The following is a 27,397-nucleotide window of genomic DNA, read 5'->3' on the forward strand; positions in this document are numbered from 1 at the left end:
CAAAACCTAAGATTAGCCTGCATTTTTTAAAATAGTCTACAGTCATAGCAGATAGAAAAAAGGCAACATGACTCCTCAGCTGGACTTGTTTTAGGAAGAATGATAGAGGGGTTTTGGTGTCATCTGTGCATTGAAAAATCAGCTGGCAGACAGAAAAAATCTAAGATTAAAAAATTGGGTTTTAATTCCTTAGTTAGGATAATATACCAATGTTATACATGGCTTTTTTTAAGGTTTAGACTTTCAACCCAATTCTAGGTTTCCATTGATGTTTTTTCTCTACCAGATTATAATTTACTTTGGCTTCCCACATTCAGTCTGGCAGCCCTGCATGTCAGAAAACTTTCCTCTCTGTGTGTGTGTGTGCGCTGACATATCTGGGGCAATGCTCAGAGTGTGTTTTTCATTTAAAAATTAACAGAGTTCAAAAAACCTTTCAGGAAAGTGGTATGTTGGGTTAAACCTGGCTCCGATGTTACTCTATTAAATACGTGCCAGGCATGGAACCTCTACTTTTTCATGACAAGATATTACTAGCAATATTATGTACAAATGAGTTCCTAGTACTGGTAGATTCCCAAGAAATTAAACAAACTGAAACAAGCCTAGCCTCCAATACTGGAAAGTGTACCTTATCAAATGTGCAAAAGTCACAATTTCCATGCTCACCTAGCTCTGGATTTGTGCAAAATTACAATAGTATACAGGATCCACCACATCAGTTACAAAATGCTAATGTGTTAAAAAATGGCACCAGCACCATATTGGCTTTACCAGAACCTACAAATGACTTAAATATTTAACAAAAGAGTCCTGTGGCATCTTATAGGCTAACAGACGTATTGGAGCATAAGCTTTCGTGGGTGAATACCCACTTCATCAGATGCATGTGGGTATTCACCCACGAAAGCTTAAGCTCCAGTATGTCTGTTAGTTTATAAGGTGCCACAGGACTCTTTGTCACTTTTTACAGATCCAGACTGACACGGCTACCCCTCTGATACTTAAAAAATTTGAGCTATCTTAATTTCAAGACAATAGTTTCCCATTTCTGTGTCACAGGCATGAAAAACAGAATGGTGACAAGGACCCCACCTGTACACCCTGGAAAACCATCGAAAGTATTATTAATTCAGTATACAGGTAAGGATTTTCAGTGAATGAGGAGATGCCTTTACTCCTTTTCAGGTCAGATAATTTGTCTCCCCCATCACTTCTTTGGATTTGTTTAAGCCAGTAATAGGTAAGGTATAAATGTATGGCATATTTAGTAGGTCTTCATAAAATTAATGGTAATGCTTCTCATACCCAAACTGTACAATTGTAGATGTCTTCAAAGCTGTCAGTCCTAGTACCTTTCATTAGCACTAATTAACAACTATTTTTAAGAAGTGTTTACCATAAGGGGCTTAGTTTACAAATATACAATGCACCATGACATTGAGCCTTCTCTTGCTGTTTTGCTGCATGGACAAACATTTTTCCTTAGGACTGTGCCAGTTTTTGAATACATCTACTGTGTTCAAATTTTCTGCATACCAGAGTGAGTCAGTATGAAAACACTCACAAGCTGCTTAACTCTTTTCAACCATCTTTTTATGTTTTGTTCTGTTGCTCATAGTTCAATGCAACTAAAGTGCTTCCTTGTTTTTCTTTCCTAGTGCAACTGTACACATCGTACCTAAAAGAGAATGCAAAGAATTCTCCTTGGTTCTAAGTTTCTATTTACTTGAAACCTCAGACACCTATTCTGTCTCCTGAGCAAGTGTGTTTCACACAGTCTGTTTCCTTGAGTATTTGTGTCCTGAAGTCAAAACAAGAGGGCCTGAGCCTGTATAACTGTGTCTGGTGCCCCGCCCAACCCAAGGGCTAGGCCCCTTTAAACTGTGCCACTGCTTGGTCCTGCCCCAAAGGACCTGAGCAGCCTGAACTACTGGTTGCTCAGCCCTGAGCCAAGAGGGCCTGAGCCTCTATAACTGTGTGTTTGGTGTCCTGCCCGACCCAAGGGCTGGGCCCCTTTAAACTCGGGGCTCGAGCTGGGTCCCTTTAAAAGGGGCTCGAGCAGCCCGCGCCTTGGGCAAGGAGGCCCTCAGCCCCAGGACTAAAGGCCTGAGACCCCTGAGAGCTGAATTTTTGTTTACTCTGCCCTGTAGCAGAAGGCCGGAGTCCCAAGCAACTGGGCAGCGTCGCTTAGACCTGACAAGAAGGGCAGATTCGGACAGTGTGTAGCAAGGCCGGTGTGGCTCCCCTTCTCCTCAGGGAGGGTCAAGCCCCGGCTGGGCACCTTTGCATGTACCCTTCAATTTTGGCAGTGTGTGTACTCAGCCAAGCTGTGCTTCCACAGCCAGATTGTTATTGATACTAGTGTTGATTTGCAGTTTATGTGCTATCATTCTGAATTCTAAGTAGTATGGTCCAACCTCCTGTTTCCCTGAATATAGTAGGAGCAAACAGCAGCAGACAGTTTTCTTGCTCAGCAATCCAAGCCTGCTTTCTGTTACGTGCACAGGTGCACAGCGTATGCACAGAGAAGCAGCTAAAACACATAGCTACTGTTGCTGAAAAGTTGCAACATAACCATGTTTTGTAGAATGCTGAACAATAACACACAAACCCAAACACGGAGAGGAAGAAAAACAGGCTGCTCCCTAAAGCAGGGAGGCCCAACCCTCCCTACCTTACTTTAAGCTAGCTCTTTTCAAAGCGATTCCGAGCCAATCTAATGCTTTGCTACAGAGCCCCATTAGGCTGTAAGGCAGGACAAGGGAATCATCCTCACCCTGCTCTTAAAGCAATAGTTTGCAATTCCAACATATTCCTCAAAACAGCACACTCCTCCCCTGTAAATTCCTTAATTAATAAACACAACCGTAAAAACCAAATTACAAGTTTAACCTTACAGCTGGGTTTGCCATTTTGCTACAGGTTGTGGCCAGCGGTACTTGTCAGGGAAAGAAAGGGCTACCTAAACTTTTTCCTCAGGCCCAGCAGGGGCACTCTTCACTTCTTGGCCACCATCTTCCAGCACCAATTCTTCCTCCTCCAGCCAACAAAAACCCAAACAATTTCTTCTTGCTTCAGGGGCCACCTTCTGTAATCACACTGAGTTTTTATCTGGTAACAGTTAATCAATGTACCTCTTCATTATCACTATCAAATGTGTCATTAGGTCCAATATCTTCGTTACCACACTTTTCCCCCCAACTTCATCCCTCTCCTGTAATTTTGTACCATCACTGCCTGAGGCAGAAAAATCTAGGAGCTTTATGTCGTGGGTTTTTCACTTTTCTTTTCCACGGGCTCTTGTGGAGCATAAGGCACAGGTCTAGCCTTCAGGAATTTAGGCCTTGTCAGACACAACTAGCCTCACAGTTATTGCCTTTTTCCAAACCCACATCTGTCCAATCCACCGACAGCTTTGTATTTTTCAGTTCCATCACTGTCCAGCATGTCGTGCACCGCTCTCCAATCCAGTTTAAACTTGTATAGCGAATTTGTGCCCATCAGTGGAGAAGGGAGATTTCCTTCACTCACAATTAACTCTAATGGTGAATAGATATCTATATAAATTACAGTAATGGGGAGGCTGCATAACACAGCTATCTGCCCCTAATTGTAATGCTGTCCAAGTACATTATTTCTCTTGATCTTAACCCAGGAAAAAAAATTTTTAACACCCTCCTCCCTGCCCCCAGAGATCACAGATATGGTCACTCCTGTATCTGCTTCTATTGCCAATATCATGTCATTTACCCTTACATTATCATAATACAAGGGATGATATGTCTGTCCCATTTCCCACTACATACAGTTCTGTGAAATGGTATAGCTCATGCATCCTTTCCCCCAGGGGACCTGCTTCCAACCCTGACAGTCACCACCTAACTAGGATGGTGGCACCTACGTGTAGACATTTTGGCTTCCTTTTGACAATCCTTCGCTGTACCCTGGTGCAGTGCTCCTGCCGGTGTTGTGTCCCCAGACAGCAGAAACAGGGCTCCCTTTGTTCTGTTTGGATCCTATGAGAGGTGGTGGTGTTTCTTTCATCCACTGCTGAGGCCAGCCCAACATGATTAGGCCAATTTATTTTCAAATTTTGGTGCACTTTTTGTGTGGATTCAAATAGAGCAGTCTTCATCTAGTGGCAGTTCTTTGTGATACACAACATCCAACAACCTCTTTCTTAATTCCAATTGATCTGAGAGCTCCTTCAGAAAATTACCAAAACAGAATAGTGGACAGTTTTTTCAGGGTTGCCAAAAAATTGGAGATGCTTTCTCCTTCTAGCTGGTTTCTTAGATGAAACTTATATGGTTCTGTTAAAAAAATTGGTGGTAGGCACAAAAATGCTTCTTTAGAATTTCTTTTATATTCTCATATTCCAGCTTGTCAGGTTCTTGCAGAAAACTTTTACATACTGCAAAAGTGGTTTTACACACCAATGTTAGGAAACAGTCATCTATATCTTCCATAGCATTTGCATTAAAATATTGCTCAAGTTTCTGATCATATATTATGAAATCTTTTCCTTCTTCATTACATTGTAAACTGTCCATATGCAGCCATTTTATCTGTGCTCTCTTTATTTTTCTAATATGTCTCAGTCCGCCGCCGTCTCTATGAAATTAGATAAAAACAAATAATCTTGCTGGAAGGTTGCAACATCACACTGCTCTATTTCACAGAATTCAAAATAATACACAAGAACCCAAACCAGAGAGGAAGACAAGCAGGCTGCTCCCTAAGGCAGGGAGGCACAAATCACCCCTTCCTTCTTCCTTTAAACGGGCTCTTTTCAAACGGACTCCAAGTCTATGCTTTGTTACAGTCTCCCTAGCCTGAAAGCAGTCCCCTGAAGTGATTGCTTACAATTCTAACGCAGTCCTTAATGCACCACAGTTGTCATGGAGGAAGTCCACATTAAAAAGGAATTTGGTCTAAGTCAGAGCTGGGGATTGAAGCCCATAGGTTCCTTTATTGCACTAAACACATGGAAAGGAATAAAGCAATACAGAGTGAGGCCCAGTCTAAACCTAAAACAAGTCCACGTAGTTCACCGCTCAGCGCTGTGAAAAATTTTGCATCCTGTGATGCAGTTAGGTCGACCCAACCACGCCTGTAGATGCAGCTAAGATGATGGAAGAATTCCCTTCAGAGAGATTGATTACCTGCAGTGACAGAAAATACCATTCCATCTATGTAGGAATGTCTACACTGCAGCAGCTGTATCTATAGCTACCTATAGCATGATGTAGCTATACCTCTGTAGCTGCTGTAATATAGACATACCCTAAGAATGGACAGGGGGTGGCCTATAACCTTGGAGGGCTTGGGATCTGCAGCAAACCAGACCCAACCGCTGTGAATCTCTAAAAGCTTTGGATCTGTGGGTCAAAAAAGGATTGAAAGAGTTTGGGGAAAGAGAGGCTCTGCAGAGGTGTGTGTAAGCAATTGATTTTTCATTTCAATAACAGAGATTGGATGCATCAAGATTAGTTTTTTGCCACTTTAAGGCTTATATGCTTGCATACAGCTTCTCTTTCAATGTAGATTATTTGAGGACTGTTTTTCAGATCTGTTTGGTGCAGTGTGCTCTTGAAGAGAAAAATAATTTCCTGACCTCACCTTAGGTATATGCAGAGCAAAAAGAACCTACCCTGGATCACTCAGCCAACCCAACATCTAAAACAGAGCAACGCAGACACTGCTTGTAGTCTATAGGGGCATTGCAGCTCCCTATTAATCACAAGAAGTAGCAGAAACAGGGGAATATTAATTACAACCTATGATTTTATACTTTCAGTCTTTTGCCAGATTCTTAACTAAAACAAATCAAATATACTTGTCAAGCATCCAAATTCTGACCTTATTTGTAGTACCAGTAGTTATATTTTTACATACATCTTGTTCTAGGGGATTTTACAAAAACAGATATTAAAGTAATACATACCTTCACAACACACCATACCACCAAGGCAATGATGGGGATCAGCAGCACTATAGCTATCCAGTGGTAATGTGAGGATTTTTCTAAAAATATATAGTTCATATTAATTTCAAACAAACAGACGATATTAACATTTTTCAAGTGTTTCAGAAGGTTTAAAGCTTATGTGCTCCATCTAAGTGAAATACACAGCAGTGCAAGCTTGACTTAATACTCACAACAGTCCACAATGCACTGGAATGGGTTACCTAGGGAGGTGGTGGAATCTCCTTCCTTAGAGGTTTTTAAAGTCAGGCTTGACAAAGCCCTGGCTGGGATGATTTAGTTGGGGATTGGTCCTGCTTTGAGCAGGGGGTTGGACTAGATGACCTTCTGAAGTCCCTTCCAACCCTGATATTCTGTGATTTTAATGGGCATGAGTCTATTACTTCTTTCCCGTTAATAATTCATAAAGTTCTAACTGAGCTGGGAACTAATCTGTTCTTTCAATTAAAATGACTTTACTCTTAACACTGAATTGCAATTTAATTTTTAATAAAAGCTTTTAAGGTCCTGCAATCTTAAGAGAATATACATTTTCAAATGATAAGTACATTTGAAACCCAAATTGCTGAAAACATGCTCCTTTGCTTACTGCCAAAGTCTCAAGGCAGAGCTCTGTGTGTGTGGCCTTATGGAGAGAGAGGTCTTGCCTGCTGACTTCCATAACAGTCTAATTAAAAACAAGATCAGCTGGCCCCATTTTGTAAATACTGTCTTTGGATATAGTGCTCACTACCATGCGTAGCTTCACTGCTTTGCAGCCGGACTATTCAGCAGTAAATATTATGCCTGCTGGCAGGGCCAGCTTTCGGAAGTGCGGGGCTCAATTTGAATAGCCAGTGGCGGTCTGGGTCTTCGGCAGCACTTCGGTGGCGGGTCCTTCACTTGCTCCAGGTCTTCCGCGGCACTGAAGGACCTGCCACCAAAGACCCGAAGCAAGTGAAGGACCCGCTGCCGAAGTGCCGCCAAAGACCCGGACCATCGCCAGGTGAGTAAAAATTTAAAAGTTAGGCACTCTTCTTTAGGGCGCAAGGCCCTCTTAGATGCGGGGCCCGATTCAGGGGAATCAGCCTAAAGCCAGCCCTGCCTGGTAGTACAGCTGGCTAAGAAATGGAAATCCCTTCCAGTGAAACATTTTGCATTTCTGTAAGAAGAACTGAGTGTTGGCTCAGGATGAAACCTCAGACCTTGATTGATTGGTTTTTGCAGGAAGGGTTTTAAAGAAAAGAAAATTGTTTCAGGAGACCCAAAACAGAATTGTTGGCTTCCCGTCTGAAAGGAGAAGGAGATGTTCGTTGGGACATTAGTTATATTCATGAAAGTGTACGGCCTTTTAAGGAACTTGGGACCATCTGCACCCTCCAACTGTAGCCTCTCCTCTCCTCTTTCGAGGTGAGATTGCTTCCTTAGAGTCAACTCCTGCTTACCCTACTCTTTTTATATTTTTGGAGTACGCATGCTTGTGGCCTAATGATGGATTATTGAAAAGCAGGGCTTTCCAAACTGACCAAGAATCAAGCTTGCCCAAGATTGGACCACATTGTGAGGATCCAAGATATGCGATGATGCCCTGAGTTGCTCAGAAAATCTCTAGGGAGGTGCCATAGGGTGGAGTAAGCTAGAACTGCAATCTTGACCATTACGGGTGGAAGAATGTGTGTTCTAGGACCACCACACCAATAAAGGCTGACATCCCTGCTTTCAAAATCTGACCCTACAGAAACAGGAGACAAAGACAACCACAGGCTACACAAGCCTGAACAGCCAAGTTGCCCAGAAGACCATGCTGATGAGAGGTACTAACCAGAGACCACATCACCTGGTCCCACAAGCTGCATTCTTGACTCTGAAGACCACACATGCAAACAGTGAATCTTTGTTTTTCCTTAAGCAATCTTTTTCCCCTGTTTTATTATTGTGACAGAGGAACCACAGAACCAAATTTCAGCTAGTAGCATTGGGCTTTGACACCTGGGGTTGCAGTGCCACTCAGTGGAGGGACTCTGCCCATTTTGCCCCCTCCTCTGGGTGGCCCTGATGCCAGGGGACAGCAAAAAAGGACAGAAGAGGACAGCAAAATCCCTCTGCTCTATAAAATGGAAGTTAGAGTTGCTATGTTATCCAAGTAGGATAATCAGATCAGGGAGAAGCCAACAATAAGTCACTAAGTACATAGGAATGTTGAGAGGAGGCTAAATATTACCTTGAGTGCAAACATGCAAACAAGTTTGATTCTCAATCTAAGATGTTCAGCCAGTGTAGTTGCCAGGAGCAAGATCCTGCAATTGGGGTTTAGAGCAAAACAGACAACTGCCTCCTTTAATCTTGCAGTTACCATTTGTAAGAACTGACCCTGTGTGATCAGCTTTGTCAATCTGATTACTCAATTAGTTGGTGAGTCAATTCAATAAATTCCTTGATTTATTGACTCAGTTCCATCTATGATCTTGACTTGATAATTAGTCTCTCTCATTCCTAGTTAGGTTAGTAACAGTTTATAGCAGTTAGCCTTAGTAAGCTTTTCATTTTAAGTTTGCTTGTTTATTAATTTGTAATAAAACCCATCCCAAGTATACAGAGAGAGAGCTTATTTCAAATTTGCAACTGTGGGAGAAATCTTGAGAATGAAGGTAAATTAACTGAGGTATTTGAGAGCCATATTCACGAATTCTTAGATTCCAAGGCCGATAGGTGCCAACTTCCCTTTTGCCCGGTGGGTGCTCGACCCCCCCACCACCACCCGTGCACCACTCTCACCCCCCCATTCCAACCTTTCCCCAAAGTTTCCACACCCATTTCACCCTCTTCCCCCAAGTCCCTGTCTGTGCCCCGCGTCTTCTCCGCCTTCTCCCCAGAGCGCATCACTTCCCTGCTCCTCCCGCTCCTTCCCGGAAAGTCCAAAGCACCGTCAAACAGCAGGAAGTGCTGGGAGGGAGGGAGAGGAGCATAGATGCAGTGCGCTTGGAGGAGGAGGTGGCGAGGAGAGGGCAGGGAAACTTGGCTGCCGGTGGGTGATGAGCACCCACTAATTTTTCCCTGTGGGTGCTCCAGGGCTGGAGCACCTATGGAGTCAGCACCTATGCCAGCGCCAGAAAGGACCAATGAGATCATCTAGTCTGAGCTCCTGGCTAAGACAGGCCAAAGAACAATGTGATCCTTTCATGTCCCTAAATTAAAACCTTTGCTCCTCACATGGGGTGTGCTCTCTGAGACACAAAGACAAAGCTAGAACTTGCATTGTGTGGAATCCTGTCTGTTTAACAAACACCGCCTCTTTTCTTTGCTCTATACTATTTAAACTTTCACAGACACACACACTTGAAGCAACGCTGTCTGTTCTCAGATCCACGCCAAGCTTGGAGAAAGTAGGGCACAATTTAAATTTACTGCTCCTTTCTCCATCACCCTTCATTACGTCCAGCTGTATCTCTTCCTTTTCCCTCCTCACTCATCAAGTGAGGTATTTTAAAGTTCTCATTTTACTTAAGACTGAACTGGGATCCCTAAACCAGCTCTGGCCTAAGTAATTGCATTTAACAGCCCATGCTTCTCAAACACCGTGATTGAGAGATTTTTTGTTTATTTTCACTTTGAAGTATTGCAAGGGGAAAAAACTCCAAACGACAAATTACATTCCCTAACAATTGTTTACATTAAAAATTCTGAATACTAGATTTAACTTACTATTTGACCTTCACTGAGAGAGAATTGGAAAGAGATGAATAAGCTGTTCATTGAGTCCCCAAGCACTACAATGATAAATACAGCCAAGAGGTCTCACAGCTAAAAATCCACTATACAGGTCTCATAAAGTTTAGCCATGCATATAAAAATTCTCTTTTGTAAGTCTAAATAAACGTCTTCTATTTGGCATAAAACTGAAAAAAAAAATACAAAATAACTGTGTTGATCTCCAATCAATTTTCTTTATCAGCTGGCACTGCAGAGTGCGGTTTGTGAGTTTACCATATGTCTGAAGGCAGTTAGTACCGAGATGTCTCCATCAACAGATGGCATTTAGGGCCTGATCCTGCAAGTTGCTGGGCATTCTTAGTTCCAGCTGAAGTCAGCGGGAACTGATGACACTTGACACTTCACAAGGTTGTGTCCAAAAATCAGCTACTGATAAAAGAAAATATCTCCAAATCTCTCAAGTAAATAAATCTCAATATTCAGAAAAGCCTAAACTTACTTTATTCTCATCCAGATCAATATTTCTCTAATAAAACACCACAACATTATTCTACCTCTGTAGGAATATAGACCCACACAAGATTTAGATGAACTATGATTTTAAAATGTGTTGGGATATTAGCATGAACAATTGGCCCACAGCATGGAATCAAAAAGAATGAAACCATAATAAAGAAGAGTAATTGTGTTCCACTTGTAGCAACCCAGTGTGATACTATTTAAGGTTTGGCCTAAAATAATAGAAATAAAATATAATTAATTGGGTACCAGGTGCAGTAAAGAATTGGCTATATACGAAACTCCTAGGCTAAGATCTGACAATTGATAATGACATCACTTGTTTGTTAAAGGGTATAAAAGGGTTAACTCTTAAAGGGTTCATTGTTAATACCTGTCTGACCACATTGGAGCCAAACAATATGGGTCTAAATGCCCGTGGGGTTAGCCAATTTGTAACTATCTTGATCAAATGCCTATAAATGTTTTGTAACTGTTTGGATGGAGTAAACAGCTTTGTAGGCATGTTTAGAGCAATTGTATAAATGCCATTAGGTCTTTGGGTCTAATAAAGGAATTTATGGTTAAATTAACTTCAGCTTGTGTCTCTCAGAGGACTTGAGGTCATTTTTCCTGACATTCTGCAGATTTGAATTGACCTTTTTCTCCCCAACCTGCAGTGTAGAAATTGCGGCAACTTACCCCCAACGTGCAAAATTCTTACAGTGAGTTGTGTATAGTGTGGTGTTGAAATATTGCACATGTATTCTCCACTGTCTGCCAGAGTAAGATCCCTTAAGATTATTGAATAGTCCTGTTCATTGATTTTCTCCCAAGAGAATCGAGTTTTAAACTGTTCAGGGGTTTGTGATGGGTTGTCGGAGGATGCCAGAACCAAGGTAGATGCGTGTCTGATTATTGTCCAAGTAACTATAAAGTCTGTAGTATATGGAGACCCTTCAGCCATAAATTCACATGGAATTGAAACGGTATCTCCTTCCTTTTTAAAAAATGGATCTGAAATATACAATTTAAAAAGTAACAATTAATGGGAAAGCAATGGTTTGAGCAAGCTACTGTGAAGGATGCTCAGATTTTTTGTGCACTATTTTTGAAGCAATCTTTTGATATAATTGTACTAACACTTCACTATAAGCCTCACAAGACGTCCAATTGCAGAAACCACTTCTTGAAAGAGTCATTTCAGACATTGTAGTTCAGCCTTGGTAGCTGGTTTAAGAAACAAACAAAAAGGGGTGACAGTATGAAGAGGTGGCAACTGCTTTATACTAAATGAGTTTTTGTTTTTGCCACTGCAAAGAGGGTTTTTTCTTAGATGTGAACATTTCCCTATTGAGTCACCTCTACTAACTCTGTGACCTTGTATTAGCTTTGCTTTCTGACTCATGCAAACAAAAGGCACCACATAGTTTATTTTTACTATCTAAGCTGCCTGAAGGCCAAACAGTTAAAAGCATAAAAGGTGCAAAATTAGACTCCATTTATTTTTGGTTAAAGATCTAATGTTTTTAGAACACAGGTTCTAAATAAAGTTAATTATTAATGTACTAGTTTAAAATATGAAATTTAGATTTTTTTTCAAACCTTTTAAGGGAGGAAAATATCTAGACACCACAATTGTTCGGTTCCTAACATTTCATCTTAGTTAATTGTCTAAAATAAAATATAGTATGTTCTTATGTTCTTAGTACTACCACACAGCTCCTAAAGTAAACAACAGTGGTGGAACAGAGTCCTCAACTATAAGGATTAGGAGACAGAAAAAATATTAACATTCAAAGAATGTTATTGGGTTTCTTTCTTTTATTAAAGGGGGTGGGGAAGGCTTCCTAAAAGATACTCACAGATTAGTAGTGGTCAAAGGAAGATGTTAAGTAGGACAGAAATTCTCATATACTCACACAAATTCACAGTGCTTTGGGATGAAATATTGCAACCAGTGCTAAGTGTAGAGTTTATGACTGAGAATAGTAACTCACCTCAATAGGCACAAATGAATGGAGAGGGATGGTTGGCAACTTATATTGGGGGCAGGGAGCCATAACATTTCTACACTACATTAGCATGCTTGGTGTGTGGGACGAGGTCTACATGATGAGCAAGGGGCATGATTCCCAGCTTGTGTGCACTCATTTACACTAGCATGCTAAAAATAGTAGCATAACCATGATAGCATGGGCTGCAGCAACACAGGCTACAAACCCACCTGATCTCTGAGTACGTACTTGGGGCAGCTAGCCCATGTCATCACTGCCCCTGCTACTGCAGCTACACTACTATTTTTAGTTCGCTAGCTCCAATGAGAGCTAGTACAAGTATGTTTTCACAAGCTGTGACTTGCACCTCCAGCTCACAGTGTAGCTGTAGCTGACATGAGGGGATACAGAGAGTGACTCTGAGGGCCAATGTGGGCGAAAAAACTGCACCCCACATTGCTTCTTGCCTGGCTAGAAGAAGGCTACATGATCTCAAGAGGTTCAGGTAAGCAGCCAGAAATCTGGATGCTTATCCAGACCACTCCCCTAGCTCTTTTGAATTTCACTTGCTGTTAGTAAGGACAAGTTCTAGCCAGCGTGAGGCATTTATAACACTCAGCACAATGTGACCTTTAAGATGTGGGATTCCATTAATGAGCTATATTAATATGCTATAGTACACACATTCAGAACAAAATTCTGCTCTGCGGAGTTGTCATAAACAGATAGTTAAGGGTTAATATCTCTTTTACCTGAAAAGGGTTAACAAACAGGGACCCAAACACCTGACCTGAGGACCAATCAGGAAACAAGATACTTTCAAATCTCGGTGGAGGGAAGCCTTTGTTTGTGTTTTTGGGTTTGGCTTTGTTCTCTCTAGGCTCTGAGAGGGGGGTTAACGTTAGGGAGGGAGAGGAATTATTTAAGTTTAGTACTAATGTAGGCACGAGGACGAATGGGTATAAACTGGATATTAGGAAGTTTAGACTTGAAATTAGACGAAGGTTTCTAACCATTAGGGGAGTGAAGTTCTGGAACAGCCTTCCGAGGGAAGTAGTCGGGGCAAAAGACTTTCCTGGCTTTAAGACAAAGCTCGATAAGTATATGGAGGGGATGTTATGATAGGATTGTCAATTTGGGCAATTGATCTTGGATTACCACCAGATAGGTCTGCTCAATGATCTGCGGGGAGATGTTGGATGACATGGGAACTGAGTTACTGCAGAGAATTCCTTCTTGGGTGCTGGCTGGTGAGTCTTGCCCACATGCTCAGGGTTTAGCTGATCGCCATATTTGGGGTCGGGAAGGAATTTTCCTCCAGGGCGGATTGGCAGGGGCCCTGGAGGTTTTTCGCCTTCCCCTGTAGCATGGGGCACGGGTCGCTTGCTGGTGGTTTCTCTGCAGCTTGAGGTCTTCAAACCAGTTTTGAAGATTTCAATAACTCGATCCTGGGATAGGGGTTGTTATAAAATTGGATGGGTGGGGTTCTGTGGCCTGCCTTGTGCAGGAGGTCAGACTAGATGATCAGATTGGTCCCTTCTGACCTATTAGTCTATGAGTCTATGAGAGTGACCACACATACCTACAGGCTCTCTAATCTTCTGTTCCAATTTTGTAAGTACAAAAGTAGAAAGACAGTTTAGTCTTTTTAATTGTTTTTCTGTATTTGCAACTGTGTATCTGGCTGGTAGAGTTTTAATGTGTATTGGGGTGAAAGCATTTTAAATTGTATTTCAGCTGGAGAAAACTTTCTTTCTATTGTCTATAAGCTGAAAGACCCTGTAACTCTTTACCATCTAAATCGCAGAGATAAACCTTTTATTTTTTTCTTTCTTTTTATTAAAAGTTTTGCTTTAAGACCTGTCTGATTTTTTTCTCCTAGTTAAGGCTCAAAGGAATTGAGTCTGTACTTAACAGGGAAGGAGAAGGGAGGGAAAGGGTGGAATCCCTTTGTTTTAGATTCACGGAGCTTGAATCTGGATTGCCTCTGGGGGAAGGTATCATTCCTCTCTGTGTGGTGATTCAAGGAATTGAATCACGGTAATCTCCTAGTGTACCCAGGCAGGAAAGATCTGGGAGGAGGTAAAGAGGGGGGAGGGAATGGTTTATTTCCCTTTGTTGTGAGACTCAAGGAATTTGGGTCTTGTAGTCCCCAGGGAAGGTTTGGGGAGACCAGAGTTTATCTGGTACTCAGAATCCTGATTGGTGGCAGCCTATCAGATCTAAGCTGGTAATTAAGCTTAGGGGAATTCATGCTAGTACCCATATTTTGGACGCTAAGGTCCAGATTTGGGAATTATACTATGACAGGAGTGCACAGTGGATTGAGAACTATGAGTTCTGTGCATGTGCCGTAAGGAGTGCAGAGTAGTGGAGTCAAGGTCAATCACACAGATCTAACAGGAAACTTTGCTCTTTCATTGTTGTTGCCTCTCTTAAGAAATATTTCTTAATTGATAAGAGCCTCGGGAAAGGAATAGTTATTTGCTGAAATGGATTTCTAGGGAATGCAAAAAAACCCCTGATGCAGCAGGAGTCAATGCACCATAGAGGAGAGCTAAATTTCAGTGGCTCTGTTTTTCCTTATGGAGTAACACCATCTATTTTCTGCCCCTGTGTATTTTGTTGTTTGAATCTGAACAATCTGTTTGGCTGCTGCTCTACTCCCCCTCCTTGGGTTTGAGTAGAGGTGAGGAGATGTGATCTGGGGAAGGGTAGGGGTGCAGAAAGAAGACAGAGAAGACAAATGGTAGTAAATAGACTCAAGTAAGCAATAGGGAATGGCCTGAGATAGGGACAGACTGGTAACTAGAACAATAGATGAGGAACAGTTCTCTCCCCACCCCCCATCTCCCTGCTGCTACTTGTGCAGAGCAGGCAGTATGAAAGGAGAATGCTTTAGGTCAGCCACAGGTAATGTCTGGCTGGGTCACCTGGACAATGGGAGAGAAAGAGGTCAGGGATGTATCAGGACAATTTAAAAAAAAGACAAAAGGATGTTGTCAGTCTAGGCATGACATATGAACAATATGCACTAAACAAAGTTAGCTGCCCCAGTGTATTAAATGGGCACAAGCCAAGCCACAGCCATCTAGAGTTGGTTATAGGCAAGTCTTACTATTGGGTGGTACTGTGTGATAGGTTTGCAATGACACTCCAAACCACATTAGGGTTGTGTTGAAAAACTCCAGCCACAAACCTATTGAGGAAACCTTTGTGAGTTTGAAATAGTTCGAAATTCATTGTTGTGCAACTTGGGAGGTGCAAAACCCACATGGTCAAAAGCTAAATATGAAGCTGCCACACACAAAATAAATGCATTTCACAGTTCTGAAATTTGGGGGTGAATGTTGAGGAGTTTTCACTCATGTCAGCCTAGCTGGTTTTATAATCAGCCGAGGTCTACAGAACTATTGTCTTTCTACCAATCAAGTACAACGTAGATGCATAGACTCATTATGGCTCAACTGTCCTGGGCTTTATGTATGTTTAAGGGATGGAGAATAGTTCAATCCTACCTTCCATTTTCCATTCAGCAGTCCAATTTTCGTTGTGAAACTGAACGTGACACTGGTAAGAAGAAACTTTGTTTGTAATGTTCTGCTCACTTCTAACTGAATAGAGATGGCCATCCTGGGTTACTTCTATTTTTGTATTTTGCATAGATGTACTGTTATATGCCCATGATATGTTTGGCTCAGGATAAATATGAAAGGCAAGACATTTCAACAGTCTCTCAGTGTCTCGTTTTTCATATTCCATTGCATAAGAGCGGGAAACTGTAAAGACAAAAAAAAAAAGTCTGGTATTTTCTACATTCGGCTTAACTTTGTGTGATTGGTTTTCTGGAATACTATAGGACAGAATCCGCAGAACACAGAAGCCAAATCCAATTATTTGTGTTTATTTCAGACTACAGTGTTGCATTTGCCCCATTATCAATCATCAGTTTCCAAACTTCTCTCAGAATCCACCCTCCCTACTTACTATTTAAGTTCACTCACTACCCAATTGCATCCCGCAGACCTGCAGTAATTTTAACCTCAAATGACTGCACTGTAGCTTTTCACCCTCTGCTAGAACTAGGTTATTTCTTTTATAGTTAGTGACAAGATGTCCCAATTTTTGGGTCTTTTCCTTATATAGGCTCTTATTACCCCCTCACCTCCTGTCCCGGTTTTTCACACTTGCTGTCTGGTCACCCTATTTACTGCTGAAATGCAACCGTGAAGTACAGAGCTGCCTTTTAGTGCTGATAGACAGGAAAGATATTGGTGCTACTACTGGTCTGAGGTATTTCAATTTCTGGTGAGAGGGAAGAGAATAAGATCTGCTACCTGTGCAGTTCAGGTATGTTAAATATCTTCCTGACCTGTTACGTGAAGCCTGACTTCCACTTCTGTTTTATCTTGATTTGTCCCCACATAGCAGGTGTAGGAGCCCGCATCACTCAGGCTCAGGTTACTCAGTTTCAAGGATGCATTTCCAGTGGGAATTTGCTCATGAAAAAGGAATGTTCTCCCCTTGTACTCAGAGTCTTGACGTTCTAGCTGATCCTTATCGTAGTAGTAGCTGTGCACATTTTTGTTCCCTTTCTTCCAGTAAATTACTTCACCTTTTGCAGGTGCAAAAGAGCAAGGAAGGACAAAATCTTCGGATAATCGCCCGGTTACCTCTTCAGGACCTTGAAAACACAATGCACATACTATAACTGCATGAACATTTCTGAATGGGTTACCAAAAATAAATTAGGTAAATCCATGTACTTCCTCCCCCCACCTCTACCCTCAAATAAAATTACAACTTTCAGTCCAGCTGAACTGATCTTCTGGCCCTAACAGGGGCACATCTTCCATCATTTGTTTGTTTGTTTAAACACATGCCCATCGTTATAATTTCAGGTCACCCACATACCTCCTGAAGCAGAGAGGGTGGGATGACAGTCACATAATTCTTACTCCAGTACACCAGTATTCTAATGCATAACACTCATGTTCAGACATACTCAACTCTGCATCACTGACATTCTAGACTGCGGCCTTCCAGTGCCCAGATAATTGAGATTTATATACAGTAACTCTCTTCACTTAATGTTGTCCTAGTTAATGTTGTTTCGTTGTTATGTCGCTGATCTATTAGGGAACATGCTCGTTTAAAGTTGCACAATGCTCCCTTCTAATGTCATTTGAAAGCCGCTGGCTTTGTCCACTGCTTGCAGGAAGATCAGCCCGTTGGAGCTAGCTGATGGGGGCTTGGAACCAGGGTGGACTGGCAGCCCCCCTATCAACTCCCCTAAGTTCCCTGTGAGGCAGCCGCCCAGCAGGCTATCAACTGCTGGCAGTTCAGCTGTCCCTTCCTCCACTGCCGTGTGCTGCTCCTGAGAGCCTCCTGCTTGCTGTTTTGGGGGGAAGGGAGGGGAGAGAGGTACTATTGTCAGGGTGTCCCCCTCCCCAGACTCCTGTACCCCATCTCCACAGAGCGGGGGTGGGGGACATAAGGCTCAGGATGGAGGGAGATTGCTGGCAGCAGCTGCTTTCTCAACTTCCTGATCTATTTTAAAAGGCAATGTACTTAGAGTGGGGTCAGAGTGCTTAAAGGGACAATGCGTCTCTCTCACACACACACACACAGTTTTTGTGTGTGTCTATCTCTCTCCCTCACACACAGATGGTTTGTGTCTCTCTCTCTCTCTCTCTCTCTCTCTCACACACACACACACACACACACACGCACACACACACACACACACACACACACACACACACACACAAGCACTCCTCTGCACTTTGGAAAGTGGAGGGAGTGGTGCACTTGAGTGGGATAGCATGGGTTCACCATCATTTTCAGTTTCCACAGGGAATGTTTGCAGCCACTGCCATGAGTCTATTGTGTCTCCTCCCTCCATCTGTGCTGCCTTGTAGAGTGTGAGGCTACATAAACAACGTGTTAACCCTTGATGGCTCAGCTAAGTGCTAGTTCATCATTTAGCAGCAAAGCATTCCCCGGGAAATAACCTACCCTCTGAGGGCTTGTCTACATTACCCACTGGGTCAACGGTGAAGACATCACGGTAAGTAGATCTAAGTACGTTGACTTATACACGTAGCTGAAGTTGCGTAACTTGATCGATCCCCCCTCCCCAGTGTAAACCAGGCCTGACTCTACTACCTCAACCAAACTTCACAATCATCATTGCTGTGTACAGTATTAAATTGTCTGTTTAAAACTTAGAGAAAGTGTGTGTGTATCTTTTGTCTGGCAAAAAAAATTTCCCTGGAACCTAACTCTCCCTATATATATTAATTCTTATGGGGAAATTTGATTCACTTAATATCGTTCTGCTTAAAGTAGCATTTTTCAAGAACATAACTATAACTTTACAGCTCCAGTACGCTGTGCCAACATTAGCTAATTAACCACAGCCCTTTTTATTGTTCTAATATTTATAAGCTAAACATAGCATTACTAGAGGTTCTTTTATCTCAGATGGTAGGGAGCCTGTCGATTTGGATCTAAAGTTCCTGGGTGCTCTCTCTACTGTTACCCTGAAGACCTAGGGAGCAACATCGGGTAGAATAGCTGGTAATTGATACTTGTCAGTATAATCAGAGAATTGTTACAAATTGGTATCTGATTGATATATTTGGAATCGGAACCAAAGCTGACTTTAACTAGGGTGACTGTATGTTAACCATGGCTATTGAATGGGACGTCACGCCTGCTCAAGGGTATATCATCATCATGTTGTATTCCGAGGGCTGCAGCCTACAGAGGAGAACAGACCTGCTACAGATAATGAAGATTCTCAAGTGGGAGGGGCTGATGCTTCAGAACAGAAAGTTCCAGCATACTAAAACCTACCTACTCAAGAACCCTGTTGTTCTCAGACTGCTGCTTCCATGTGCTTCAAGCTGCCTTTATATAAGAAAGGAGAAAAAAGAGCACAGGCAAGTTTGTGTTTCCTTTGCTGCAATGCAATCCATTTATGAGGACATCCTTGTTCTGCTTTGAGTGTCTTATATCAACTGAGTGCCTTAAGCTGATTCTTTACCATTATTTTTATCTTGACGATATCCCTTTTAAGTAATTCACCTCTTGCAAAAAAAACTTTAATTTCTTTATCATTTCCATGAACACACAGCTAAAACTTACCTGAAACTACAGCATTCAAATGAAACAGAAAGATGAGTATTTTCTGCACCTTCATGTCTTCTTTGATTTACAGTAGTTTCATTTCTAACTGATAACACAGAGGAGAAAAAAATAACAGTTTAAGGCCTGTAAAATGCTTATCCTATTGTACTGTAATAATCAACAATTATTATAATGTTATTTATATAGCTCTAGATGTGAAAGGGCCTTTCTAGACATAGTGCAGGTCTGTTATCAAGAGTTTAAAGTCCTGATTCTGCAACATTTCAAGTGGGTGAACTCTTGCAACACTGTGGAGCCCCAGTTACTTTAATAGGGCTCCAGGCTAATGCAGGGATGCACACCTACCAGCTACATGATCATGGACCTAAATGAGAAATATACAAACAACTCCACTGCTAATCCCAAGTATTCAAAAATTAAGAGTCAGGCTCTCAAATTCATAAAGGGCTTAAAAATCACAATTTAAAAGGAAAAAAAATGTCTTCTGGTTTCTGGGTCTTCAGCGTTCATATTGTCAAGATTTTCTCCGCAACTTTGAGGGCTAGAAACTTGATTTTACAAAAAGGAAAAGTGATAATATCACATAAAAGAAAATTACCAGTCTTTAATCTGTTGTGAGGAACCATTAAAGACAAAGAAAAACTGATTTTAAACAAATGTGATAAGACTAATTATTGTATGCAGCAAAGTTATGCAATTAACAAGTTGTCTTTGTAGTTCAGAGAATAGTGAGATTTAAACTAACAGCTCAATTCTGCCCTATTTATCATCATCATCATATTACCATGATGCTTCTAGCGTTTAGGGCAGTAACAGAGCTCCTCCACTACTGTTTGTTTCTGGCAAGTCTTTCAATGGTTCCCCAGCTGCGCCCCAGGTTTTTCAGCTCAGTTTCCACAACTCTTCACCATGTTTTTTTCAGGTGGCCTCGTTTTCGCTTGCCTTCAGGTGTCCATCTTATTTCTACTCTGGTGATGGAATCAGTTCCCATCCGAAGCGCACGGCCAATTCATCTCCAGTGCCTCCTGGCAATGATGGTGCTCAGATCCTCTTGGCTTCACTGTGTCAATAGATCTTGGTTTGAGATTGTTCTGGGCCAAAAGGTGCAGAAGATTTTTCTGAGGCAGGTTGTATGGAATGAAGACAGTTTGGACATGTCATACATTGTAATTCCCCAGCATTCTGTACTGTAAAGTAATATTGAAAGTACACAGCTCTGAGTTTGGTTTTGTATTTTTTATTATTTCCAGACTGTATTTAAGCTCCTGAAGGTGTTCCTGGCTTTACTGATTTTGTTCCAGATGTCCTGGCTTGTTCCACCATCCTGGCTGATGGTGCTGCCCAAGTTTGTGAATGTTTCTACACTGCTGAGAACACAATCCTCTATCAAGGATGGTGAGGCAATATTAAAGCTCATATTATCGGTCTTATTGTGATTGATTTTCAGTCCAATTTGCTGGCTGAATGCATTGAGTCAAGTTGTTTTTATATGGTGTTGGGTGTGTGACAGGAGAGCAACATCATCTGTGAAGTCCAGGTCTTCTAGGGATGAGAAGGGTGTTCATTTAATGCCTCTTGGCATGTCTTCTGTTGCACACTGCATTATCTAGTCAATGGCAATGTTGAAGAGGATTGCAGACACGACACACTCGATGACAAAACTACTGTTTTGACTTCAAAACTGAGCTCACGGTGATCAACGCTGCATGTAAAGTTGAAATAGAAGCTTTTGATGATGTTGATTATACGGAGAGGGATCCATGTGCCTGCAGAATGCACCATAGGCTGGTCCTGTGAATGCTATCAAAAGCCTTCTCAAAGTCTACGAAGTTTATGTAGAGATGCTGTTGCCATTCTAAGCATTGTTCTGTTATGCTTCATAGAGTTAAGATCTGGTCTGTGCATCCATGCCCTTTCTGAAAACCTGCTTGCTCTTTTCTGAGAATGCTGTCAACATATCTGATATACACTGGACTATGATCTTACACAAGACTTTGCTTGGCACAGATAAAAGTGTGATACCATGCCAATTATTACAATCACTGAGAGCTCCTTTCTTTGGTAACTTCACTATAATCCCATTGGTCTACTCACCTGGCACTTTTCCCCCTTCTCAGACTGATGTAAATAGAGGGGCCAGGATAGATGCTGCTAAATTTGAATTTACCTTGAACAATTCTGCATTCAAGTTATCCTTGCCAGGAGCTTTCCCATTTTTTAAGGATTTGATGGTTTGAATCTCTTCCTTAGTCAGGGTGTCTGTGATATCAACACAGCCCCTAGTTAAGCAGTACTTCATTTGTGTCAGGGCTGAGCCCCAGCACTTCTAGGCTTGGGCAGTTCACAGCTCTGGCACCTCTGCCTTGCTGCATCAGTTATGAAAATAAAAACATTGCTTGAGTCCCAGCACCTCTTTTATTACAGATAAAGCACTGTATTTAAGTTCAAGAGTCCAATACTGTCAACATTTTAAAAACAGTTGGTTCTGTAGCCACATACAATGTGATGCACTATCTCACTGCTGCTTTTATAGAAGCTGCTGGAATGGAAGTGTTTTCCTACTCCCCTTTCCTATATGGCTGGGAGCAGGTGTTTCCTGTCATCAGAAAGACCCAGATGGGTTAGCAGTATAACAGTGTGTCCCTACCTGCAAATACCCTCTGAAGACACATGAAGCAGCCATCCAACACCTCCTGAAAACACACACAAAATAAGACAGCAAAGGTTAAGTCAGAAGTCTGGCTGGGGCCTCGAGAAGCAGCAAGAGGGAAGGCATGGGAGCTCCCCTTAGAAATTAAAGTTATAGAGTTGAAACTTCAAGCAAATGGTCAGGTGTTAGCTTGTTGCCAATGTATGTGAACAGATCCTGTAAGATCCAGTTTGTAGAATCTGCACAACTGGCCCTTGGAGGGTTCCAGCCAATTTTAATCTCATTTGCTTCCATGTTATAATTTACAGTGCTGCGGCATGTTTCATCCAGAAAGTTTGCAAGTCAACTTCGATTATATAGAGGATAACTGAAATAAATTCATGGCCATGTGTATACCGAAATCAAGATTGCCAATTAAACTGCCCATACAGATCTGGAGGTGCAAGGAAGATATAGAAGCTAGAGCCTCCTGTTTTAGAAACACAGACCTCTATCATTTGAGCCAAAGAAAAATCATCCTCCACTAGTTACTACTATTATGGCTGTTACCCCTTTGCTAGCCTATACTTGGGGCCTTGCTGGGTTGTTTTTGTTAGAAGGAGAAATTGATGAAAGAAGTCAGGTATTTCTTCAGAGCAATCCTGCTTATTCACATACAATGTAAACAAAGTCCTGTTTCCCTGAATACAGTAAGACCTAATAGCAGGTAGTTTTCAGTAAGAAATCCAAGTCTACCCTTCTAGCCCAAAAGAAGGCCTGTCTCTTGGCTACCTCCTGCTTTCAGCCTTTCATACACACAGCTGCAACCAATCAATCACCAAACCACTGCATTTCACAGTTAGTCCCAAGGAAACCCCACAGTCACATAGTTTAGCTTCTGTTCAGTGTGGCTGATTGCCTCAAGCAGTGGCTGTCTATTGTTGATATCTATCACTGCATTAAAGGGTATTTAATTCCTCCTTCCATTTAGCTTGAAAGAAAGGTACTTAGTACATTCATCAACTTTAACAGCCACTGGAAGGAACAGATATGTCCCCTGAGCACTCATGCTGAGAGGTGGCAGCAAGCCCACAGAGTGCAGATGACTGGCCCAGACCCCTGGACTACTTGGCCCCACAGAAAGGAGATGACTGGCCCGGACCACCCGACCCCTCAGGAGACAGATGGGTGACCTGGACCACTGACTGGCCCAACCTCAGTAGAACTTCTTCTGGTGACTGAGGCCCCCGCTGATCAACTTACCTCAGTGGACCAGCAGGTATCTTTGGAGGGGGAGAGTGCAAGTGGCCCAGAGGTGGTAGACCCCCATCTGGCTGCAATGCTGGCAGAGGGTGTTTCAGCATGTTATGACTTGGATCCCCGTTGACATGGTGGCAGACCCCTCAACCACTCTTAGGGCCCTGGGCTGGGAGCAATGGAGCGGGAGCGCCTGCATCCCGTCACCCAAGCAGTGGGTAGCAGTCTCCCGCTCCCTCAGGCTAGCTGAAGGAAAGCCTGAGTTTCCTGACTTTGTTTGCAGCCTCACCTGAGTACAAGGTTGGAGCTCAGTGACTTTGTTTCCTGCCCTGCTCTGAACCAGAGCCTAGGCTGATTGACTATTTGTAGCTCCACCTGAGTGAAGGCTTGAGGAGGTATTAGGGCTCCAAGGAGGCAGACACGGCAAGAAAAGGCAGCGGGTCCAACTCCCTTGCCAGTGATAAGTGGCCTTTTCAGACTGCCATTTGCCCCTGAGAGAAGGGGCTAGATGATTACTGGCAGTAGCCACTGAGGTAAGGTGGACATACGGGTTTGGGGTTTCTCTGGGAGGGGAGACCCAGAGTGTGGGATACTGTCATGGGGCAGCAACCCAATGTAAAGAGCACCAGTGTCTGAACTGGTGAAGATAAAGGGACTGCAAATGGGAGTAAGGACAGGGGAGTAAAAGACCAGAGGAGGGCTCTCCTGAACTGGATAAGCTAATTCCCAGACTGACCAGCAGGAGGCGCTATGGCAGTGAGTGTTCCATCCTGCTACACTCCTGTAGGTTTCAAATGCTATCCAGTGGAAAACCATACTATACATATGCCCTAGAGGATAAATTACAGTTTTATCTATATGATAAGGCAAATGTCTCTGGGGTGGCTAGGACAAGGAAGGTATTCACTACGTCTAGCCATACCTTTCAGATCCCCAATTCTAATCTTTCTTCTGATCTGACCCTCCACCCTTGTGGCAGTTGCATGAATGACCCAGGATGTGTAGAGAATAGTTTAAAACCCAGTCTAGACAAAATAGAGGTAATTATGGTAGGTTGGAGTAAACAGCTGTAATCTAGATGCAAAGTACAACAATGACCCTGCTGGAGGGGTTGTGACTGCCATTTCTAACAGTGTGTAAAACTATGCTTTCACTACAGGAAAAGGAGGGGGAGTGAGTTGCCTTTAGGAAAGACACTTGAATAACCTGGTAAAGAGGGTGAACACCATGGGAGGTGGGTATCATAAACTGGGGAGGCTGTGCCTCCGCAGGCAGCCTGGTGCAGTTCCGGTGCTCTGCCTTGGCCCAGACTAGTTGGCCGGCCTGCCAAGGGGACTCAGGGCAGCTGGCGCTGGGGCCACACTGCCTACTCAGTCCTTGGACCGCGCCGCCTGGCATACTGGGGCTGGCATGCTGCAGCCACACTGTCCAGCCATCCAGCACTGGAGCCAGAGGCCATCGTGGGGGTGCTCTGGGCTACTATGGAGGAAGGAGGGCTGAAGGGGAGGGGCTGGGCACCAGCCTCCCCCCCAACAGTCAGCTCACTAGCTGCTCATGATAAACACTTGAAAATTACCTAGCATGAAGCCAGTAGGCCTCTTTATAGAGCTATTAAAACACAATAACTCACGCCTTATCAAAACTATGGCACTCACAGCTAAATTGGATCTTAGAGGGGAGGTGTGAAATTGTGGCCATGTAGCCCAGGGAGGTGAACTGACTGGACTGTGTGAGGTAATATGTCTTCCCCAGTATATGTATCCACAGACGTCCTCCTTGACCATCTTGGTTAACAGGCATTGATGGACCTAACGGGTTCTCTTCTGAACCTAGTTATACGTTTGGTCATCATTACATCCCAGAGCAATGAGTTCTATAGCTTATTTCTGCACTGTGTGCAAACATATTTCCTCGTTTGTATTAAACTTGCTGCCTATTAATTTAATCAGTGACCCCTGGTTTTGTATTATGGAAAAGGGTAAATAACACTTCTTGATTCTCTTTTTCCACACCATTCATGATTTTATAGATCTCTATCACATCCCCTCTTACTCATCTCTTTTCTGAGTTGAACAGCCCTTATACTTTTAGTCTCTCCTCATATGCAAGCTATTCCATACCCTTAATCGTCTTTGTTGCTCTTTTCTGAACTTTTTCCACTTCCACTGTATCCTTTTTTGAGATGGGTGACCAGAACTGGACACAATATTCAAACTGTAGGGACACCATGGATTAGTGACATCGTGATATTTTCTGTCTTATTTTCTATCCCTTTCCTAATAGTTCCTAACATACCATTAACCTTTTTGACTGCTGCTGTGCACTGAGCTGAAGTTTTCAGAAAACTGTTCACGATGACCCCAAGATATCTTTCTTGAGCGGTAACAGCTCATTTAAAACCCATCATTAAATATGTGGAGTTCTTTTCCAAGATGCATTACTTGCATTTATCACTGTTGAATTTCATCTGCCATTTTGTTGCTCATGCAGTGTCACTCTATAAGGATCCACCCTGGATATTAGAGAGAGAAGATAGATGAGGGATTATATTTTATTGGCTCCACTTCTGTTGGCGAGAGAGACAAGCTTTTGACCCACACGGAGCTCTTCTTCAGGTCTGGAAAATTACTATAAGCACCACCACTAAATACAAGATGGAACAGATAGTTTTTATCTGTGACACTCTTAGTGGAGTAACTATTTTTACCAGTTGAAATAAAAGCAGATTTGGACCCTATAAAACATGTCTGGTTTCAGAACCAGGATTTATTTATTCCTTAGCATACGGCATTTCACATCATCGTTTTACTCTCTCTTTATGATTGTAACTTGGCAACAGCTGATTTAAAGTATGTGTAAGTGCTTACAAGAATTAAAGCTCTTAATACTTGTATCAATAAGGAAGTAAAGCTAACTTGGAAAGCTGCAGGTAGCCAAAGCAGCATATTAGTGCAGATGACTTTTGTTGCACAAAAAAGAATACATGACTACAGTCTATAAATTGTTAAATCCCTGTATTAGCTCAAGGAAGCCAAACCCTAGATGTTTTCCATCTCTAGCTGCGACAGACCAAATCCAGGACACATTTTACCTGTTAGAAGCCCCTTATCTTGTATGCTGTCTCTGTATTTCAGAAACCAGCACTGAAAGGGGGCAACGTGACGCTGCTGTTACAGAACTCAGTAATTTCAGTTTACAGTGGTAGATCCTTATATGGGTTACTTCAGAAATTATCAGAAACCAGCATGTATGTAGCAACTCCGCAGAAGTAGCCAAAAGTTGAGAAGTCTTGTGGGATCCTGTAATATGTTCTCTTTGTGCTATTTCTTCTGTCACCATTCCTCTTGGGGGCACTTTACCTAACTGGAAACTGATTTTTTTCATAAAGAAGTATATGCCAATACTGCAAGTTTTTCTTTAATAAAAAGGCAGAAGTGGTTTAAAAGTCAGAAAGAGGTAGGGTGACCAGATGGCAAGTGTGAAAAATCAAGACAGGGGCTGGGGAGTAATAGGTGCCAAATATCAGGACTGTCCATATAAAAATGGGACATCTGGTCATCCTAGAACAGGGGTGGGCACACTTTTTAGCCTGACAGCCATAACTGGGTATGGAAATTGAATGGCAGGCCATGACTGCTCATGGGGAAATTAGGGGTGGGGTGCAGGGGGATGAGGGCTCTGGATGGGGATTAGGAGCTGAGGGTACAGAAGGGTGCTCCAGGCTGGGACCAAGGGTTTCAGAGGGAGGAAGGGAAGGGGATCAGGGCTGGGGCAGGGGGTTGGTTGCAGGAGGGGCTCAGGGATGCAGGTTCTTGGCAACGCTTACCTCAAGCAGCTCCAAGAAGCAGCGGCATGTCCCCACTCTGGCTTCTACACGGAGGCGCAGCCAGGTGGATCTGCACACCACCCTGTCCGCAGGCACTGCCCCTGCAGCTCTCATGGGCCACGGTTCCTGGGCAATGGGCACTGCAGGGGCAGCATGCAGAGCCTTTGGCTGCCCCTACGTGTAGGTGCCGGAGGGCAGGGCCAGCTCTAGGGATTTTGCCGCCCCAAGTACAGCAGGCAGGCTTGCCTGCGGAGGGTCCGCTGGTCTCGCAGCTTCCACGGACCTCCCACAGGTGTGCCTGCGGGAGGTCCTCCAAAGCTGCAGGACCAGCAAACTCTCCGCAGGCAAGCCGC

At 42.9% G+C, this 27,397-nt stretch overlaps 1 protein-coding gene across 5 annotated transcripts in view; it reads right to left on the reverse strand.

Annotated features, from left to right (window-relative positions):
* Positions 1–937: 937 nt before the first annotated feature.
* HHLA2 (HERV-H LTR-associating 2) overlaps positions 938–27,397 on the reverse strand; it is a 31,124-nt gene continuing 4,664 nt past the window's right edge. For 2 of the 5 annotated variants that reach the window (XM_030582189.1, XM_030582173.1), the window contains exons 2-6: positions 19,330–19,417; positions 16,550–16,861; positions 15,696–15,956; positions 10,883–11,197; positions 5,335–6,030 (exon numbers count right to left, since the gene is read on the reverse strand). In XM_030582189.1, coding sequence (XP_030438049.1) covers positions 5,894–6,030; positions 10,883–11,197; positions 15,696–15,956; positions 16,550–16,861; positions 19,330–19,384 — 1,080 coding nt within the window. In that variant the 5' untranslated portion in view covers positions 19,385–19,417 and the 3' untranslated portion in view covers positions 5,335–5,893. Of the gene's footprint in view, positions 4,618–5,334; positions 6,031–10,882; positions 11,198–15,695; positions 15,957–16,549; positions 16,862–19,329; positions 19,418–21,979; positions 22,026–27,397 lie in introns of those variants that run through there. The other 3 variants (XM_030582197.1, XM_030582179.1, XM_030582164.1) reach the window with 3 other exon arrangements.

This window comes from Gopherus evgoodei, chromosome 1, assembly GCF_007399415.2.
Source record: "Gopherus evgoodei ecotype Sinaloan lineage chromosome 1, rGopEvg1_v1.p, whole genome shotgun sequence".
Lineage (NCBI taxonomy): Eukaryota > Metazoa > Chordata > Testudines > Testudinidae > Gopherus > Gopherus evgoodei.